The 19519-nt window shown below is 47.8% G+C and overlaps 5 protein-coding genes across 5 annotated transcripts; 2 read left to right on the forward strand and 3 right to left on the reverse strand.

The window, feature by feature from the left end:
- Nucleotides 4010-6030, forward strand: LOC8081290 (pentatricopeptide repeat-containing protein At1g62260, mitochondrial). The gene is made up of 2 exons (XM_021449769.1): nt 4010-5878; nt 5965-6030. Exons 1-2 carry the CDS (start codon nt 4010-4012, stop codon nt 6028-6030), a joined length of 1935 nt encoding a protein of 644 aa, XP_021305444.1.
- LOC8081291 (protein RKD2) lies at nt 7342-8692 on the forward strand. Its single transcript, XM_002436706.2, has 4 exons — nt 7342-7364; nt 7479-7618; nt 7717-8096; nt 8210-8692. Exons 1-4 carry the CDS (start codon nt 7342-7344, stop codon nt 8411-8413), a joined length of 747 nt encoding a protein of 248 aa, XP_002436751.1. The 3' UTR covers nt 8414-8692.
- On the reverse strand, nt 8640-11364 carry LOC8081292 (ATP-dependent zinc metalloprotease FTSH 6, chloroplastic). The gene is made up of 2 exons (XM_002438061.2): nt 9698-11364; nt 8640-9591 (listed from the first exon to the last, which is right to left on the reverse strand). Exons 1-2 carry the CDS (start codon nt 11176-11178, stop codon nt 9009-9011), a joined length of 2064 nt encoding a protein of 687 aa, XP_002438106.1. The 5' UTR covers nt 11179-11364; the 3' UTR covers nt 8640-9008.
- LOC8065526 lies at nt 12462-13595 on the reverse strand. The gene has a single exon (XM_002438062.2). It carries the CDS (start codon nt 13446-13448, stop codon nt 12462-12464), a length of 987 nt encoding a protein of 328 aa, XP_002438107.2. The 5' UTR covers nt 13449-13595.
- On the reverse strand, nt 14349-19052 carry LOC8065527 (glutathione S-transferase T3). The gene is made up of 2 exons (XM_021449770.1): nt 18964-19052; nt 14349-15420 (listed from the first exon to the last, which is right to left on the reverse strand). The coding sequence occupies exons 1-2, from the start codon at nt 19050-19052 to the stop codon at nt 14349-14351; spliced, it is 1161 nt and encodes a 386-aa protein (XP_021305445.1).

A 19519-nucleotide genomic window follows, 5' to 3' on the forward strand; every position in this document is an offset into this window, starting at 1 on the left:
ATTTGCTTTTGTTACCAGTACTGGATTATGTTCTTTTACAGACGCGGGCACTAGATTATGCTTATGCCCCCCCCCCCCCCCCCCCCCCCCCCCTCGACTTGTCAAAAGAAGTAATTGTGCTCTCCTAAAGAAAAAGGAAATGTAAAGAGAAGCTAGTGCTGGATTGTTTGATACTGGGGTTCTTGATGTAAAATTCTTGTCAGGCCTAGCAAGAATCATAGGCCGTAAAACAAGAGTCGTGGGACTAGTCAAATATTTCATCATAAAATTTTTTGACTGGTTTACCAATTCTTACTGAGTAGTGAGTACTGTGTATGCATCATTGGTTCTGTTCACATTGACTTCGCTCTCTCGGTGCTCTCTGCATCATGTTACATAATCCAGAGGCATATTGTTCGTGTGAGTCTGCATGCACTAGTGGATTCGTCGCACAATTCACTGCCAAACTGCTGTGGTCATGCACGATGTGGGTGTGCTTCAGTATGTTTATAGTGGATTTCACGTCCAGAGTAGAGGTTGTAGGGCGCATAATAACCTAGTTCTTCATCTATTTGCACTTCGCTTGCTCCGGTGCGCCCCAGAGAGTAACATATGCAGTACTTACTAGCCAACACGGGCATTAATCTATTTTTTTGGAATAGTCCTCATAAGTACTCTTGAATATTTAGGCATAGTATGTTATTGATGTTTGAGGGAGTTTAAGGAAAATTCTGGAAGAGTAAAGTTACACTATAGCATTGAATACAGCGCAACACTCCTCAAGGTAGATGATAGATATCTACCTCTAAAAACTCTCGTAACTTTAGATCCACTAAATTATGCTCAAAGTGCCTTTTAATGGGAATTAAAGAAAACTCTTGATCCGTAGGATAAGACAACCCTCGTATATTGTATTAAGATGAAGACCTTCTTATATAGGTCGAGAAAATCTTCAACCCTTACAATAGTAGTATACAATGTTACCGTAACCCATGTGAAAAACAACCACGATTAGAACCGGGCTTTAAACTTACTTTAGCGTGACACAGATGAGGAGATTTTTTTAACTTTTTAACTGACCTAAAATATGTTGTCTAAATAGCATTATTCTACAATATAAATAAAGGTTTTGTCCATAGAAGAATATTTACAATCAAATAAACGAAGGACATAGATAGGGAGCAACTTGTCGCGCAAATGTGTAGCGCGCGACTCCCAGCCTGCGCACACGACTCAGCCCCACACGGGCAAGCAGCGTCCAATCCCACGATTCCCACCCCGCTCCTTTCCATTTTCAGCAGCGCCCAATCCCCATCCGCTACCGCCCGCCACCACCTGTACGCCGATTTTAAGGAGACCGCTTGCTCAAAATCTGCTCACGACCTCCTTTCTGCTCAAATCCGTTGGCAGCCACCACAACTCCATCGATCCGAATCTGCTCCTCCTCTCTGCCGATATGCTCCTCTCCGCACTAAATACATGAATGCAGGTAATCTCCTCTTCCCCATCTCTTACTAGCACTAGAATCGATCTTTGTCCCTTCCTCTGGAAATGATTTGTGTATGCATCTAGATCGGTCGCGGACATACAGTCTACATGCGTGGATTTGAAGATCTGGTTGCTTGTTTTCATCCCTTCCATATTAGGTGGAATCATTGAACCATTAGACCTCCTTTCAATAGCATTCGAGTAGCTTGGGACAAAAAAGTAGAATCTCTCTCCCTCGCATCGCTCCCCCATGTGGGGCGACTCGAGCGGTCCGCTGCCACGCCGCCGCCGGAGCTGACCGTCGGCATGGCCGGCCCGCCGAACGGGAAGGTGGCGACGGGGCTCTCCCTCCCTCTTATGAGCGATGTGCGCCATAGTGAGTTAGTAGTCCACCGCCTCGTGAGTGGCGTGGAGCTTCGGTGAGGGTGGTTTGTTGTAGCTACAATAGCGTCGGCCCGTGCCCGCACAGGCGCAAGGGATGGCGGTGGAGTCCTTCTCCTCCGCCCGTCCCCTCGTCCATTCAAGATGATGGCAACGGTGTTGGCCAAGGCCACACGTTTGGTGCCCAGACGGCCAGGGCCACATGTTTGGTGCCCAGACGGCCAGATCTGGACCCTAAGCGGTCGGATCTGGCTTAGCATCCAGTGATGGATGCGGTTGCGGTGGCGGTGGCTAGGGCTCGTGTAGGCGGTAGGGTGCGGCGCTCTTCTCTGCCTGTCCCTTCCCTCACGACCTTGGCTGGTACGGTGGCGACTGAGCCTCTTCTATAGATTGTTGTGGCTAGGGTGGCATCTTACGGTCAGCCTACCCACGAACGGTCTAGCGGCCTAGACGGCGGCAATTGCGACGGGAGAGCTCTAGATGGTCGTGGTTGTGGTCAACATGGTGGAGACAGTAGCAATGGGCAATAGGTAAGGTCCCTGGTGTCCAGATCTGGCGGCCTAAGGCAACCGGCAGCGCCCGAGTTGGTGGCAGCGCATGCCCTGTGGTGCGCCGGTGTGACGTGAGCCATAGAGTCAGGTCCGGCCCTGTGTGGACCGGTAGGAGAGGTGGTGGCCGACACAGCTGTGTGGCTATTGCATGCAACCGGCGTGTCGATGCCCCTTTGAAGAGGCTTCTGTGGGGTGGTGGGACAGCGGCGTTGGCATTGTGGGCTGGAAGGGGATCCGTCTTCATGGCTCGATGCTTGTGCTAGAGTGTTCATGGGCAAAAGCCTTGGTGACACAACGCCACTGGGTGCCATTTCTCTGATGGGGGCGTTGTGTTTAACCCTCTAGTATGTCATCCAAGGGCGATAACCTGGTCCGCTATGGACGTGCGACGGTGGCACCATCGGTGTTGCTCCTTTCCTCTTCAGCGTCGCATTTGGATTATTTCTGCGGTCTTGATGCGAGATGATAGTTCATGATTGGGAATTGGAGCCGTTCTTCATTGTTCAAGCTTGGCAACGATGACCAGTGGCGATAGTTAGCTTTGGACCCGTTGGGGAGTAACTAGTGGGTGTGGCCTGCCATGTGAAGTCAGAGCTGATGGCTCATGCTCGGCAATGATGGCTCATGGCAGTGTGTCGTGTTTGTGCTTAACCGCATTGTATGGAGTCAGCATCTCATCTTGCTAACCTTCTTGTATATAATATTCTTTCATCTTAATTGAACGTCAATGCCTTTGTTTAAAAAAATATAGCTTGACACAAGAAGATAAGTGAATGAAGTTTTATTATTAACTTATTAAGTAACTTGACACAGAGATAATCTAAAATGCTAGAAAAAACCTACACTATTATAAAACACATGAAACTAGGGGTGATAAGTGTACTTATCTACTATTTTTCCATAGAGAGTTTAGAATAAATTGTAGTTTCAATAGACACACCCAATTTGCTTTACAAGTTCAAGGTACAGTGGCAGCTGTCAAATGACATCTAGTATAAAAATTCTTGGTAATCCTTTTTATCAGAAAAAAAAATTCCGCAAGCTACTGCCACCATCACTCGCCGACTTGCCTTTCGACGATGACGATGCCGAATTCGACGGCCGGCTGCGCTACCGAAAAGGAAAAAAGCACAATTATTGAACCAGACTCGTTTCGAAGGGTCACGTGTTTGCCACCAAGATCGATTGGTCGTACATTAGACTTTCCCATAAAAGAACCCAAACACTGACAATCATATGTGTAACGTAGGTTTAAATAGCGGGCTAAGTTATTTAGCGGTTTATGTCTAAAACAAGTAATAGTTGAGCTAAATCAGGTTATAGCAGGATATAGCAGTTAAATTATATATAAACACAAATAGCGGCACACTGCCTCAAAAGGCTATAGTGGTGCTTATAACGGGAGATTTAAAATTATGAATGTAGTACGACAGAGCATAATTTCTAGGACTATTTGTAGTCAAAAAAAACCTACCATATGTAGCGAAGTGTGATTGCGGCGTTGCGCCGCACCCGAACGGTACCTGATGCGAAGATGGCCGCCTCGGCTCCCGGCGGCCGTCGCTCACCGCCGTGCCGGCGCCCCCGCCACACCGGACGTAGCCGTGGCAATGGACCAAGCCGACAGCCTTGTCCGCCAGCACAACCGCTCTCTTATGGGGCTCCTCCGCCGCGGCCGCTTCTCTGCCGCCCGCCGCCTTTTCGACGCGCTTCCTGCCCGCTCCGTGGTCACATGGAACTCGTTCCTCGCGGCGCTCTCGCGCCGCAGAGACGTGAGAGCTGCGCGCTCCTTCTTCGACGCCATGCCAATGCGAGACATCATCTCTTGGAACACGCTCCTTGCTGCGTACGCTCGGTCACTGCAACCCGATCACCTCGCCGCCGCGCGCCGCCTGTTCGACGAAATGCCTCAGCGCGATGCCGTCTCGTGGAGCACACTTCTCGGCGCCTACACGCGCCGCGGGCTAATGGAGGAAGCCCAGAGGCTGTTTGATGAGATGCCACATAGGAATCCGGCTTCTTGGAATACCATGGTCACGGGGTTCTTTGCTATTGGCCAAATGAGGAAGGCACTCAATGTGTTCGAGGCAATGCCTGTCAAGGACTCTGCGTCACTGTCTGCAATGGTCTCCGGTTTTATCAGGAATGGCTGGTTGCACGAGGCTGATGAGCTGCTTACAAAACGCTTGAGGGCGATGGACATGGACAAGGCTGTTGATGCTTTCAACACTCTTATTGCTGCATATGGACAAACCGGGAGGGTAACTGATGCAAGGAGGTTATTTTCTATGATTCCAAAAACACAGAGCCAGCACAAGGGGCATAAGAGGAGGGTGTTTGAGAGGAATGTTGTGTCATGGAACTCGATGATGATGTGCTATATCAGAACTGGAGATGTTTGCTCAGCTAGGGCATTGTTTGATGAGATGCCATTCAAGGACTTGGTGACATGGAACACTATGATAGCAGGGTACACTCAAGCCTCAGACATGGAGGAGGCAGAGAAGCTGTTTGGGGAAGTGCCAGCCCCTGATGCAGTGACCTGGAATTTGATGATACGAGGGTTTACACAAAAAGGGGATGTGGAACATGCTCGGGGATTCTTTGATAGGATGCCAGAGCAGAGCACCATCACGTGGAATACAATGATATCGGGTTATGAGCAAAATGAGGATTATGATTGTACAATCAAGCTATTTCAAAGGATGCTAGAAGTTGGTGAGAGGCCTGATCCTCACACTTTCTCTTCAGTTCTAGCAGCATGCGCATCACTTGCCATGTTACGCCTTGGGGCTCAGCTCCACCAACTTATTGAAAAATCATTTCTGCCAGATACGGCAACCAACAATGCACTTATGACAATGTATTCCAGATGTGGTGAACTAACCAGTGCAAAGGCCATCTTCAGCCAGATGCATACACAAAAAGATTTAGTTTCTTGGAATGCACTGATAGGAGGTTATGAGCACCATGGTAATGCTACAGAAGCATTGCGCCTGTTTCAGGAGATGAGGAGTGCCAAGGTTATGCCAACTCACATAACTTTTATTTCTCTCCTGAGTGCATGTGGAAATGCTGGCCTTGTCTCCGAAGGACAGGTGGTTTTTCATACCATGGTTCATGAATACGGCCTTGCTCCTAGGGTTGAGCACTATGCTGCGCTTGTCAATCTCATAGGGCGACATGGCCAGCTTGAGGATGCACTGGAGGTGATCAAGAGCATGCCAATTGCTCCAGACCGAGCTGTGTGGGGCGCATTCCTTGGAGCCTGCACTGCTAAAAAGAATGAAGTGCTGGCTGCAGTGGCTGCCAATGCATTATCCAAGATTGATCCTGAGAGTTCAGCTCCATATGTTTTGATGCATAACTTACATGCCCATGAGGGGAGGTGGGGAAGTGCATCTGTGGTTAGAGAAGACATGGAACGGCTAGGGATTCACAAGCATCCAGGGTACAGCTGGATTGATCTGCACGACAAGGTGCATGTCTTCATCTCAGGGGATACCTCGCATCCCCTTACCCAGGAGATTTTTTCAGTGCTAGAATGTTTTTATAGGTCATGTAGAGATTGGAGCTAGACGGCCATGTGAAATTGTTATATTTGGAGAAGAGAAGAGGTTTTGCGGTGTAGAAACAAGCTCTTTCTTCCGTTTCTTCTTGGCCTATACATGTCTCTTGTAATGTTTGTACCTTTCTTTGGTAATGAAAACACAATAATTTTATTATTACATTTGATAAAATTGAAGATCCATCTGGTTGGGAAGGCTAGGGGGATTTGAAGGACTAGTTTTCCCAAACAATAACCCGGCGACAGTAGGGGTCATACGATGTCAATTCTAACCCTCTGGTGCCTATGGATCCAAAGAAACGGAGTGGTTTTTAGAGGGCAGGAGAGGTCACCATTAGACGTCCTGAGGGACAACAAAGACACAGCATGCTGCTGGGCTTTAGCTCGACCCCAGACGGCTGCTCCACCTGCAATTGGTTCCCTAGGTAGTGAGTAATCTCTTTTCTGTTTTCATGCCCTAGGGCAGCCTAGACTGTTTTCAGGGGAGCGCTCCTCGTGCGTGTATGCTACTATTCAGCTTCCTCCTTACTATTAATCAAAGCCGGAGTTTTCCGGATCTTTAAAAAAAAGAGAGAGATAAAATTGAAGATCTATGATGGCACTGCTGATTGTGTGAAAACTAAAGTACTCTCATACAGATTTCCATAATAGTGATGTGGCTGTCAAATATTTGCCTGCAACTTGAAGAATTTAAAATGGTTGAAATTACATGGAGATGAGCCAACTCAACTGCTCAAGTAATCTCTCACCCCCTGCCACTTGAATGGATACATAATTGCCTTTTGCCTATGCATGATAATTATTGCTGTAATGATCAGTTCATAAATTTATGACTAAAGTAAAAACCTTAGCCTTAACCCAAATCTATGATATTAGCTCAGGCAAAGAGTATATGCTAGAAATTTCTATCATTTTAATTGAGTAGCACTAATCCTTTGAAATGTGTAAAAGAAAAGTTCTAGTATGATATTAGCTCAGGCAACCCATTGAGTCACAACTCCGTGCTACTTCTACTTCCCAATGAAAAAAATGCCATGGATAGATGGCAAAGACTAGCAGTGCTCCTAGATTCCTTCGTGCAAGTAGAAACAAAATCTTGAACTGAATCTAGCCGGAAAGACTTTGATTGACCACTATGCATGCTCTCTAATGCACGAACCCCAATGGCATGCTCGGCAATTACCAAGAGCTAATTATATCTGTAACTCCCGATCCATTAGCCACCCTTTGCATTAATTCCTCGCGTGGTTTTTAATGGCCGTTTCCATTAACCCAATGATCCCAGGGTTTAAAAGAGCCGCATTTTTCCTTCCATCTTCATCTTCTCCATATATTGCTGGCCTCAACTCCGTTCCAGCATCTCCTCCCGGAACCATGGAGCCCAAGAATGAAGAGAGGTAAACCGCCTGTAAACTCGTTGCTTCTTCGTACTCCTCAACTTTTAGCCCTGTTCTTGCTACAGAATGTCAGTGTGCTAATAGCAATTTTTTGTTTCTTGTTTGAATTGGCAGCAGCTTGTGGCCTTACTGGACAGGTGCTTGGCCTGATAGCCACCTGCTTGAAGAGGAAGCGCTTCTCTCCGGCCTCTCCTTACCAAGCTTGCACTTCCATCCATCGTGCTCCACCATTACATCCACCAACATTCTGCAAGGTATGCCTCTTTTTTTCCTGTCCTGGAATTCAGATTCATATGCAAGCAGATGAGACCTTGTTCCGAACTCGATGTCTTGTTCTTTGAGACACATGCAGGTGAGCTCGACGCCATCTTTGAGGATGATGTGCTGAGGCACTGGGATGACATGGAGCTTCAGTCTGGAAACAAGGTAGAGGAGGAAGCAGGCAACGAGAGGCTGCCGCTGCTTTGCTACACCGAGGAGGAGAAGGAAGCAGTGTCCTCGAACAATAAGGTCGTCGTCAGAGCAGCAGGCCAGCAAGCAGTGAGATCGCCAGAGGAGCAGGTGCTCACGTTCGAGCTCGTGTCGCAGTACTTCTACATGCCGATCATGCAGGCGGCGCGGGAGCTCAACGTCGGCCTCACCCTCCTCAAGAAGAGGTGCAGGGAACTGGGCATCCCTAGGTGGCCGCATCGCAAGATGAAGAGCTTGCAGTCCCTCATCAAGAATGTCCAGGTTTGTTTCTCTTCCCTTCCCTATGTCTCTCCATCCCCCCAGTTTCACATTCACAATGCTCTGCGTCAGATGTCTGCAAATTTCAATCAGTGCGTGATACATTCACAATGCAGGTCCTGCAGGAGGCGGGCAAGGCGACCGATGAGGAGCAGCTGAGGGCGTTGGTGGAGATGTTGCAGCAGGAGAAGCAGCTTCTGGAGCAGAGGCCGTATGAGCAGCTAGATGAAAAGACCAAGAGGCTCAGGCAGGCCTGCTTCAAGGCCAACTACAAGAAGAAACGGCTCTTGGCTCTCAAAGGAGGGGAGGCACCAAGATGATCCAAGCAATGAGGTGCTTTTGCAAGCGTCATGACGGGATTTCAGCTTATCCTATTATTAATATGATATCTCTTTTTATTTATGCTCGATCAATGTAGTAGTAATCCTAGGTCCCTTTGGAACGCGAGAAGCTTTTCCTGAACCTTGTGGGAACCGAACATGTTTCAGTGAAATTCATGTGTTTCGCTATTGTTGCGTGAAAAGATTTTACCATGTACAGTACCGATACTATCAAGTGTCTACAGTCTACTATTGCATTTTTGCACTAAGGCTGTCTCCAATAGGAGACCCATTTGGGAACCCAATACATATAGCCTCCAACAGAGTACCAAAACAGAAGACCCATTTTGGGTATTAGGAGAGACATAACCCAAATTTGGATATCCTCTCTCTTCGAGACCCATTTGCAGAGAGTGTTGTCTTTTAGGTCTTATTGTTGGAGAAGACTAAAAATAGGTATGGAACCTTTTACCTGTAGCGCTACTCAAAGGACAAATGGGTCTTGTATTTTGGGTGACGATTGTTGGAGATAGTCTAAGCTATGCTTCTCCTATATATACTCCTTTCTATACTACAGTGCTAGTCTTCTCTAGCTTCAAGCGGTGACCAGCTCTGTCCGGGCTGCTGTTTCCCTCTGCTCCTTGCCAATGTCGACGTGCTCCGACAAGATGGCCCTGAACTCGTCGCCGGTGAGCGTCTCCTTCTCCATGAGCACGTCCACCAGCTGGTCGATGGCCGCGCGGTTCCTCCTGACATGCTCCTTGGCGACCTCGTACGCCTGGTCGATGATGTGCTTCACGGCGCTGTCGATGTCCGCGGCGAGCTTCTCCGACATGGAGTTCCGGGCCAGCATCCGCAGCACGACGTCGCCGCTCTGCGCGGCCGGCTCCATGAGCGCCCACGGCCCGATCTCCGACATCCCGAACGTGGTCACCATCTGCCGCGCCACCTGCGTCACCTGCTGCAGGTCGCCCGCCGCGCCCGTCGTCACCTCGGCGTCCCCGAAGATCACCTCCTCGGCGGCGCGCCCGCCGAGCCCGCCCACGATGCGCGCGAAGATCTGCTGCTTCGACACCAGCGTCGGGTCCTCGCCCGGCAGGAACCACGTCAGCCCGCGCGCCTGCCCCCGTGGGATCAGCGTCACCTTCTGCACCGCGTCGTGCCCCGGCGTCAGCGTCCTGCATCAATCAGTCATTCAGTCACTCAGTCGGTGTGCTGGTCAAGGCGAGATCTTGGTCAAGGCAATGGAACATTAGCTTCAGCAAATTAAAGAGTAATACTTACGCGCAGACGGCGTGGCCGATCTCGTGGTAGGCGACAAGCAGCTTGCTCTTGCCGTCGGTCATGGTGGTGCCCTCGAGGCCGGCGACGATGCGGTCGATGGAGTCGTCGATCTCCTTGACACTGATGCGGTCCTTGCCGCGGCGGCCGGCAAGGATGGCAGCCTCATTCATAAGGTTGGCAAGGTCGGCGCCGCTGAACCCGGGCGTGCGCATGGCCACGACGCTGAGCGACACGTCGGGGTCGAGCTTCTTGTTGGAGCTGTGCACCCTGAGGATCTCCTCCCGCCCGCGGACGTCGGGGAGCCCGACGCTGACCTGCCGGTCGAAGCGGCCCGGGCGGAGCAGCGCGGCGTCGAGGATCTCCGGCCGGTTCGTGGCCGCGATGACGATGACGCCGCTGTCTCCGCTGAACCCGTCCATCTCCGTCAGCAGCTGGTTCAGCGTCTGCTCCCGCTCGTCGTTCCCGCCGCCGATGCCCGTGCCGCGCTGGCGTCCCACGGCGTCGATCTCGTCGATGAAGACGAGGCACGGCGCGTTGGCCTTGGCCTTGCTGAAGAGGTCCCGCACCCGCGACGCGCCCACGCCGACGAACATCTCGATGAACTCGGACCCGGACAGCGAGAAGAAAGGCACCCCGGCCTCCCCCGCGATGGCCTTGGCCAGCAGCGTCTTCCCCGTGCCCGGCGGGCCCACCAGCAGCACGCCCTTGGGGATCCTCGCCCCCACCGCCGTGAACTTCTCCGGCGACTTGAGGAACTGCACGATCTCCTGGAAGTCCTGCTTGGCCTCGTCCACGCCGGCGACGTCGTCGAACGTGATCCCGGTGTTGGGCTCCATCTGGAACTTGGCCTTGGACTTGCCGAGCCCGAACGGGAGGCTGGGCCCCCCGCCGGCGCCGGGGTTGTTCATGGTGATCGACCTCCAGATCAGCGACGCGATGAAGAGGAGCGGGAAGCCGAAGTTGAGGAGGACGTCGAGGAACACGAGCCCGAGGTTGGGCTCCACGGGGTGCGCCGCGAAGTCGACGCCCCTGTCCCGCAGCTTGCGCACCAGCTCGGCGGAGAGGCCCGGGAGCTGCACCCGCACCCGGTGCACCCTCGACGGCGCCAGCGCCGGGTCGTCAAGCTCGACGACGGCCACCGTGCCGTTCTCGAAGAAGTCCACCTTCCGCACCGCGCTGGCGTTGAGGTAATCCAGGAACCGCGAGTAGGACATCCGGTTCGACGTCACCTCCTCCGGAGCCAGCGCCGGCGCTGTCTCGGCACGCGCCCGCGCTGGGTCTCTCACGGCGAGACCGAGCCCGCCGAGACCCATCCCCGCGGACTGCAGCAGCCTCCTCCTGCTGAAACCGGCTGTGTCTGACGACGACTTCGACGACGACGGAGGCGCACGCTTCTGTCCAGGCGCCTGCTTGGACACGTCCTGCGCCCGGCAGATGGGCAGGCGGCTCGTCGTGGTCAGGGACATGGTCGTCGGCGACATCGGCAACTAATCGGACTAGATCGACTACCTACTGGTTAAGTGGTTATACTGATGAGTGATGCAAAATTGCAATGCAGCGTCGTACGCGCGCGAGCCGTGTCAAGTTTCAGTCGTCCTTGCGGTTTTGGAGGGAAAGAACACGGGGCAGCGAGCCCTGGTTTAAATAGATTCATCCATGTCACGGCGAAATGTCTCGTGTTTGATTGGCATCGATTTGAGATGGTTTTCTCCCGTAGTTTCGTGAGTTGGTACCGGATGGGCTTGTCCGGTTGCGCTTCGTGTAACGTCTAGAACCCGTCGGCGGATAATCCCCTGTCGTCCCGGGCCGAAATCCAGGTAGCCAAATTATTTTGTGTGGATCGCGTCCGCCGGCTCCACCGAACAGTAGAGTAAGCTCTAGCGGCGTCCGGTGTTTTTTTCTTGTCGCCGCGGCCCGCGCAGCGCACGGCCGCACACCTGGGTTCGCCGCGCCCGCACGCGTCTGGCTTTATCCTCGTGTCGGCGTGTCGCTACCGTCGACCGGCTACCTCACGTGCAGAAGAGTACTACGTAAGGCCGTCGCGCCTGTTTTTTCCTCTAAGGACGTGTTTAGGCCTTGTTTAGTTGCCAAAAAATTTTGCAAAATTTTTCAGATTCCCCGTCACATCGAATCTTTAGAGGTATGCATAAAATATTAAATATAGACGAAAATAAAAACTAATTACACAGTTTGGTCGGAATTGACGAGATGAATTTTTTGAGCCTAGTTAGTTCATGATTGGACAATATTTGTCAAATACAAACGAAATTGGTACTATTCACATTTTGCCAAAAATTTTGAAACTAAACAAGGCCTTAGATTGGGAACGAAAATTTTTTAGGACATGTACAACGCATAGACGAAGATATGTCTCTAACCACCTCGAATCTATCATACAGACAGGTATAAAGACAGGTCATACAACCCACAGACAGGTGTTCGTCTCTAAAGCTGTTTAATGCTTTGTATGTAGATAGGATCAACTATAAATAAACTTTTGTATGTCATTGTGTGGCTATTTGATAGAAAATATATCAAGAATAAATAAGAGTAACATAATTATAATATTTTTTTAAACCATCAATGTAATAATTATATTATATATAGTAGCAACATAATATTTTTAAAACCATCAATATAATAATTATATTATATATTGCAATGCCTTTGACTAATTTTCTTTGTTTCCATAACGTTGCCATATATGCTCGATTAGATCCTTCTTGAGCTTCCTATGTGTTGGCCGAGCTTTGATAGCAGAATTTCAATGAAGTGCCTCTGCGAAGGTAGGATCAGGGTTGTCGCTTGTACGCACTTTAGGTGGAAGCACTATCGTCGCACTTGGATTCTCATTCAAATCCAAGACTTCTCTAATTGAATCCTTCTCATCTTCCACTATCATATTGTGAAGTATAACACAAGCTTGCATTATGTTAATAACATCCTCCTGCTTCCATAACCTTGCTGGTCGACGAACAATATCAAAGCGTGATTGTAGCACACCAAATGCACACTCGACATCTTTCCTCGCACCTTCTTGCATCAATGCAAATAATTTATCTTCCTCCGACTGAGGGGCCGTCACAGTCTTCACAAATACTGCCCATTCTGGATATATTTTATCAGCAAGATAGTAACTCGTGTCATATTGTGTTCCGTTTATGTTATAGTGTACTGCAGGAGCTTCACCTTTTATTGCTTGAATGAATAGTGGTGACTTATTTAGAACATTTATGTCGTTCTGAGACCCGGCGGTACCAAAGAAAGCATGCCATATACGAAGATCTCGAGTTGCCACTGCTTCAAGGATCATAGTAGGAACGCCTTTGTCACCACGTGTGAACATGCATGCCCAACCTTTCGGGTAATTCTTCCATGCCCAATGCATACAATCGATGCTTCCCAACATTCCTGGAAAATCACGAGCCTCATTTTCTTGCAAGATTTTTTCTAGTTCATCACTTCTTGGAGGGCGCAGATATTCTTCACCAAAATTTTCAATCACTCCTTCAGCAAATTTTCCCAAAATCTCCAAACAAGTGCTTGCAGCAATCTTTAACACCTCATCAAGTTGATCAGCCGAGGTTCCATAAGCTAGCATCCTAATGGCAGCAGTACACTTTTGGAGCGGTGAAAGTCCACTCCTGCCAGTTGCATCGGGTCTTTGGGTGAAATAAGGAGACCAATCACTAAGTGTGTGCACAATACGTAGGAACAACGACTTATTCATCCTAAATCTCCTACGGAACATCTCATCGGTGTAGATAGGATTTGCAGAAAAATAATTAGCGACAAGATCTTCGTGACCTGCTTCTCGATTTCTTGGTATGAACCTCCTTGATCCACTTTGTCGACGACGACGACGAGATCCAGTTGATGCTTCTTCGTCGATGCCGGCCTTGAATTCCTCTGCTGCGATATCTTCTAAAATTTCATCCTCTTCTAGCATATCTTCCACGGTGAACACCTCTGTAGGATCAAAGTCTTCGACATCTTGCAGGGCGTCTTCTGCATCATGTGGCTCCATAGGAACTAACTACAGCAGGGTGGTGGAATGAAGAAATGTACAGTGGCAGGATGCAACTGGTACCATTTTATAGTACGAGAGCTAACACATTCACATACTAGTGGAGCACTAGTGACACGGAAGCAATATCTAAATGATAACTGATAATAGTGGAGCACTAGTCGCATGCAGAGCTCTATTCGCATGCAAAGCTCTGTTCGCATTCAGATAACTGATCATAGTGGAGCACCTCTATTAACTGATAATAATGATAACTGATAACTATTAGGTTCCTGTTCACATTCAGATAATAGCTACCATTCATGAAAAAAATGCAGGTTCACATTCAGATAACTGATAATAGTGGAGCACCTCTATTAACTGATAATATTGATAACTAATAGATGGACACATTTAGATAACAACTACCATTCATGAAAAAATGCAGGTTCACATTCACTGATCCTAGCAAAGTTCCTGGACACATTTAGATAATAACTAGGAAGACAACAACTACCAAAGCTCTGCAAGTCATCATTACCCATGTCCGCAAAAAACCTACACAAAATAGTGCATATATGTATGTCAAGTTGGCAACACATAAAAGTGATTGTTTAACATGCACAGGTTGTCCAATTTACCTGTTCAGATAGATTCAGGAAAAAGGGCCTTCCTAAGACACTTCATGGCAGCAACTCGTTCTGTTTTTTCCGCATCACACATTAAACTTGTATCTTGTGAGATAAGATTGTTATAAGCCTCCATCATCTTTGATTCTTTCTCAAGCTTCTTTCCTTCTTTGTTCTCTTGTGCTGTAAGGTGGACAATTTTTGTGGTCTCAAGCTTCTCAGATGATAGCTTTTCTTGCAGTTCCAATATCTTCAAGCGCTTTGCATTTGTTTCCTCTTGGAATTTGCTAAATCTATCAAATTTGTCTATATCAATAGCAGATTCCTTTGAGTTGCCATCTTCATCTGAGCTGGGTTGTTTTGACTGCTTTTTTGCAACAAGAGCTGCCTTTTTTGCTGCCTTCTGACCCATTGGTCGCTTTGGCATCTCTTCCAAAATTTCATCATTTTCCTCCTTATCTCCTTCAAGGTGAAATGATTTCCTTTTACGTGCATTCTTCAACTCTTCATTGTATGTTTTCCACTTTGTCACTTTCCTACAAATTTTCCAAACCTCAATCCCAGCAAAGGGTCCTAACTTTGCATCTTTATTGTCTGCCACATAGAACTTGTGGGCTGCATCAATCCACATTTGATCAGAATATCCACTTGTAAATAATCTGCGAGCCTTTACATAAGCACATTCAAAGAGATCTGTCCACCTATTAATCTTGTGCCATCTATCCTTGCATTGCTTCAGATTTCTTTTTCGAAGTGGCGGTGTAGTCTTGTTGTAAGATTCAACAACTTCACCCCAATATTGGTTACCACCCTTATCAGCTCCACAAGTAGAGTCTGTGGAATGTTCTATCCAAGCGCTCATCAATCTAACATCCTCGTCCTCTGTCCATAGGATACGTCTCTCAATCCTAATATTTTCTTCATCATTGTAAGGCTGTGGAAGCATGATCTCCACTTCAGGTGGTGAACTTGCTTCGGTGTTGGCGGACACTGGTTTGTTGTGGATAGGTGCACCAACCAAATGAAAGTTGTGTGGCTGATTATTGAAGTAGTTCATGAAACCACCAGGAGGACGTGGGTCTTTATCCCTGCAGGAAACATAGGTAGTATTAACTGAATGAATTGGTGTGCAGAGTTGTTCTGAATCGACATGGCCTCCGCGTGCTCTGTTCAGATTTACTAGATAAAGTAGTTATTAGTAGTACTTAGCTGCTCTGCTTACTATGTTCAGTTCTAGTACGGCTTGGCAAAATGCAGTTGGTCAAGAGCATTTTCAGTCACCATCTTGTCTTAGAAAAACAAATATATACAATCTATGACTTGTAAGATAAAACACATACATACAGCCTATGACTTGTATAGACACTATGCGTCATGTATAGTTTACTGAATCTGAATTTCCTGCTGCTATCATTTGCAGATAGAATACAACCAGATCTACTGGTAATAGAAACAAAAATAATTAGCTGTCAGGTACAAGCATTTGCAACCATAGTAATTTAAAACTAACTATCTACAAAAGTAATTGAAACAAAAGCCTATGCGACAAAATCATTTGCAAACTAGTGATTTACAAGCATCGATTGCTAACACAAAGAGTGTAACATCCCAAAAATTCACATTCAAAAATCACTCGCATTAAAAAATTATTTTCAAAATATATTTCAAAAACTATAAATCATTTGAGCTCTATAGTATCTCCATCTAATTCTTTTTCCATCCATTCTAATTATCCATCTTTAAATATAACCTGCACCGCATGGCATGAGCATCATATGTCCGCTACTTATCCCTCTTGCTCGCTCGCTCTGCCCGATACCCGGCAACGGCGCGTGCGCCGACCCCACCACCATCAGCGCCGCAGAGCACTCACGCCCGGCCCCCTCGCCGAGCGCACTCGCTCGCGCACGCACCGTGGCATGCGGGCCCCACCTCTTGCCTTTTCCCGCGCCTCTTTTGCTGTACAAAAAGATAGCAAGTCGCAATATACAACTAGGCACCATTTATATTTTTTGCGCACAAATAATAGCAAGTACCAGCAAGCTTACATGCGAGAAAACATATCAGTGCACCTACACGAATATATATCTCATGCATGCATGCAGGACATGCCACCGACCATTTGCATGCACCTGCATGCAAGGACACGGTGATTAGGCACCGTCCATTTGCATGCAACGTGCATGCAAATGGAACATCGTCCTTCGCATGAAATTAGGCACCGACCATGCGCTACAGTAGCATTTTTAATGGCACGCAGCTGAGCGCTTTGGCCTATAAAAAGCCAGCCTCGGGTGCTCATTCTCACCACTCGAGAAACACGTTCACTCACTCGCTCACTCGCTCTCACTTCGCGTATACCGTATACGGCCATACGCATAAGCCGAGCTCGACTGTCGTCGCAAGACGAGGTGAGCAGCTCATGAGCATCTCCTTGCTCTTCTCTGTCTTTTTGTAGTTTTTTTTCTGTATTTTTTCCATGTATTTGTCTGTACCGGTTCACTGCCAAGAACTCCACGAATAGAACCATGACATACAGAAGAGTTCTAATGACTCCTGCTAATTTCTCTCTAACCATGCATGCGTGGGCCATAAGCATTAACTCCACCAAATAGTACATGCATGCATGCACTACCAGCCAAGCAAATGCCCACGTGAAGCATCCATTTCTTAATCACCGTTAGCCTTTTTCGCATGATTAAAGTCCGGCCATTTCACAAATGCCACATGCTAACTCTGATTTTAATAATTCTTTTTCCTAAATTCATCTAAAATCATGACCTACCTCCCATATTAATTTCATGATTTTTGGAGCTCATTTGAATTTATATGATTATTTATCTGTGTCTGTTGTCTGTGTCGTCTGTCGCGTATTTTAGCTGACGGAGTGAACGAGCCGGAAAACGAGAACGTTGGAAACGAGTACCGTGAGTTTGACGCCGAGGACCCGGACTGTCAGCAAGAGTTTGCTGAGGACGCCGACGGAGGCAAGTCCAACCGATCCCCTTTGATGCATATTGATCCTATTTTTAAACACAACCCGTAGAAGCCGTTTTAAATATTGCATGTACGATATATGTACGAAGTATTTTCGCTGCTTAGTTAAAACCTGTTGAATAGCCATTCTTGAATTGATATTACCCGATAATTGTCTTGTTCGAACCTAAGAACAAATAATATGTTATGACAGAAATATTATTATTTAGTATGCTTAGGACTTGTTACTCATCCTGGATACTCATCGCTATATTTTCCCAAATATAATGATTTTAAAAGTAAAAGGTGTGAGTGGTGAAAATAAATTATGGGTATTATGAAAGGGTTAATGAACAAGTTATAGATGTGATTACTATGGAGATGGGGCGGATGGGATCTCTTTTGGGGATGCCCTGGTGTTGTGGCTTATACCTTGCGGGGTTAAGCGTGAAGATATCCGCCTTGTCTCGATTAAGGACTGAGTTGATGATTCATCTTGCCTAACTCATTTATCGTACAACCACTCGCCTTGCATGGGAAAGGCTTAGCCTAAATCCCTCTAGTTAGTATGGCAATCACCTGGAGGCAGGTGTGCAACGGGACACTAAGTAATGTATGTGAAATTGTGAAAATATATGAAAAGAGCTTTGTGAATTATTGTGGTATCATGAGATGTGGCTTTAGTGTTCCCGTGGTGAGCGCCATTACTTAGCTATGGAGGGTAATGACTTTGATGGATCTGTGCTTGCACGACGGTGTAAGTTATGGTATCCTACTTGTGGGAAAAGTGTACAACCTCTGCAGAGTGTAAATCTATCTGGATAGCCGTGTCCGCGGTCTCGGACGGGTTATGGTTTGGTTTCAACAACTAGATGGGTTGGTATGAGTGAAAACATGAGAGTGAGTGTGATTTTGGAAATAAATGGTTGACTGCCATTGTGTTGTGGGAACAAGGGTTCAACAACACTTAAAATTGTGATCAAACCCCCATTTTTAGAAATACTATCATATGTGGAAAAAAAAGGTCTTTTACAACAGTATTTGTGAAATGAAACCTTGCATGTGTAAAAAGATAGCTTTATGCAAATAAAACTAAGCCTCATCCTTGATTTATCCATATGCATATATATTGTTAACCCCTTCCGTAGGGTAAGGTTGGATTTGCTGAGTACTTTGTACTCACCCTTGCTTTATTAAACAGAGGAAGATCCGGACTTCGATCCCGAAGTGGCGTTCGAGTAAGGTCGTGTCTGCACCCAACTAAGCCTGTGGCATTGGGACTCGTCAGATGTTCGATGGCGATATCGTTTGTTTCTGGGTCCTTTGGACCTATGTTGTATTTTGGTGTCTTATTATTATAGCGTGCCTTCATTGTCCACGCTTATCGAGACTACTGCGCTGAAACTTATCTGATGTAATAAATGTGTTACTAGCCTCCTGGGACTAGTATTGTATCACATTTGAGTTCCTGGTTTACCAGGGGCGCTTCAAAGAGATAGTGACTGATTTTTTTGACAGGGCAAGCAGAAATAATGTCCATCTAAATTTTTTTGGCAGGGCAGACATAGATAGTGACTGAATATTCTTCAGTTATTCTTCTACTGTAATCCTAACTAGGACTGATAGTCACAGATCCAAACGTTTTGAGTGATTACCATGATGCAAAGCCAGGAGAAGAAGGATCATCGCTGGCCGCATCCCACAGAGCTGGAGACGGTGAAGGGGGGAACGGAAACCCATCCATGGACGAGGAAGAGCTGGGGAAGGCACCAAAGCTGGATCCATTGATGGACGATGGTGCTGTTGCCGCGCCCTTGCCGAGACCACCGGTGGTTGGGCGAGTCGTTGCCGCTGCTGAGCCACCACCACGTCCGAGGGAGCGGGCCATCAGCATCGAGCCGCCACCACGACCCAGGGAGAGAGCCGTCGGCACCGAGAAGCCACCGCGACCGAAGGTATGGGCTGGGGTCGCGGCTGCCGCTGCTTCAAGGCCGATGGTGTGGAGCTCTTCTTCTTCCTAGCTGCGGCCGGCGGGGACATCGCACCCAAATCGAAGACGAGCAGAGTGGGAGGCGGAGAGGTGGAGATGGATTTGGGGAAGACAACACCGAGATATATTGAGGTGGAGATGGATTTTGGCGCGCAAAACTCCCGCGCGCGCCCAAATCGGCTGCTGCCTTGCGCGTGCCCACTGCTGACCACGCCGGATCC

This window comes from Sorghum bicolor, chromosome 10 (genome assembly GCF_000003195.3).
Source record: "Sorghum bicolor cultivar BTx623 chromosome 10, Sorghum_bicolor_NCBIv3, whole genome shotgun sequence".
NCBI lineage: Eukaryota > Viridiplantae > Streptophyta > Magnoliopsida > Poales > Poaceae > Sorghum > Sorghum bicolor.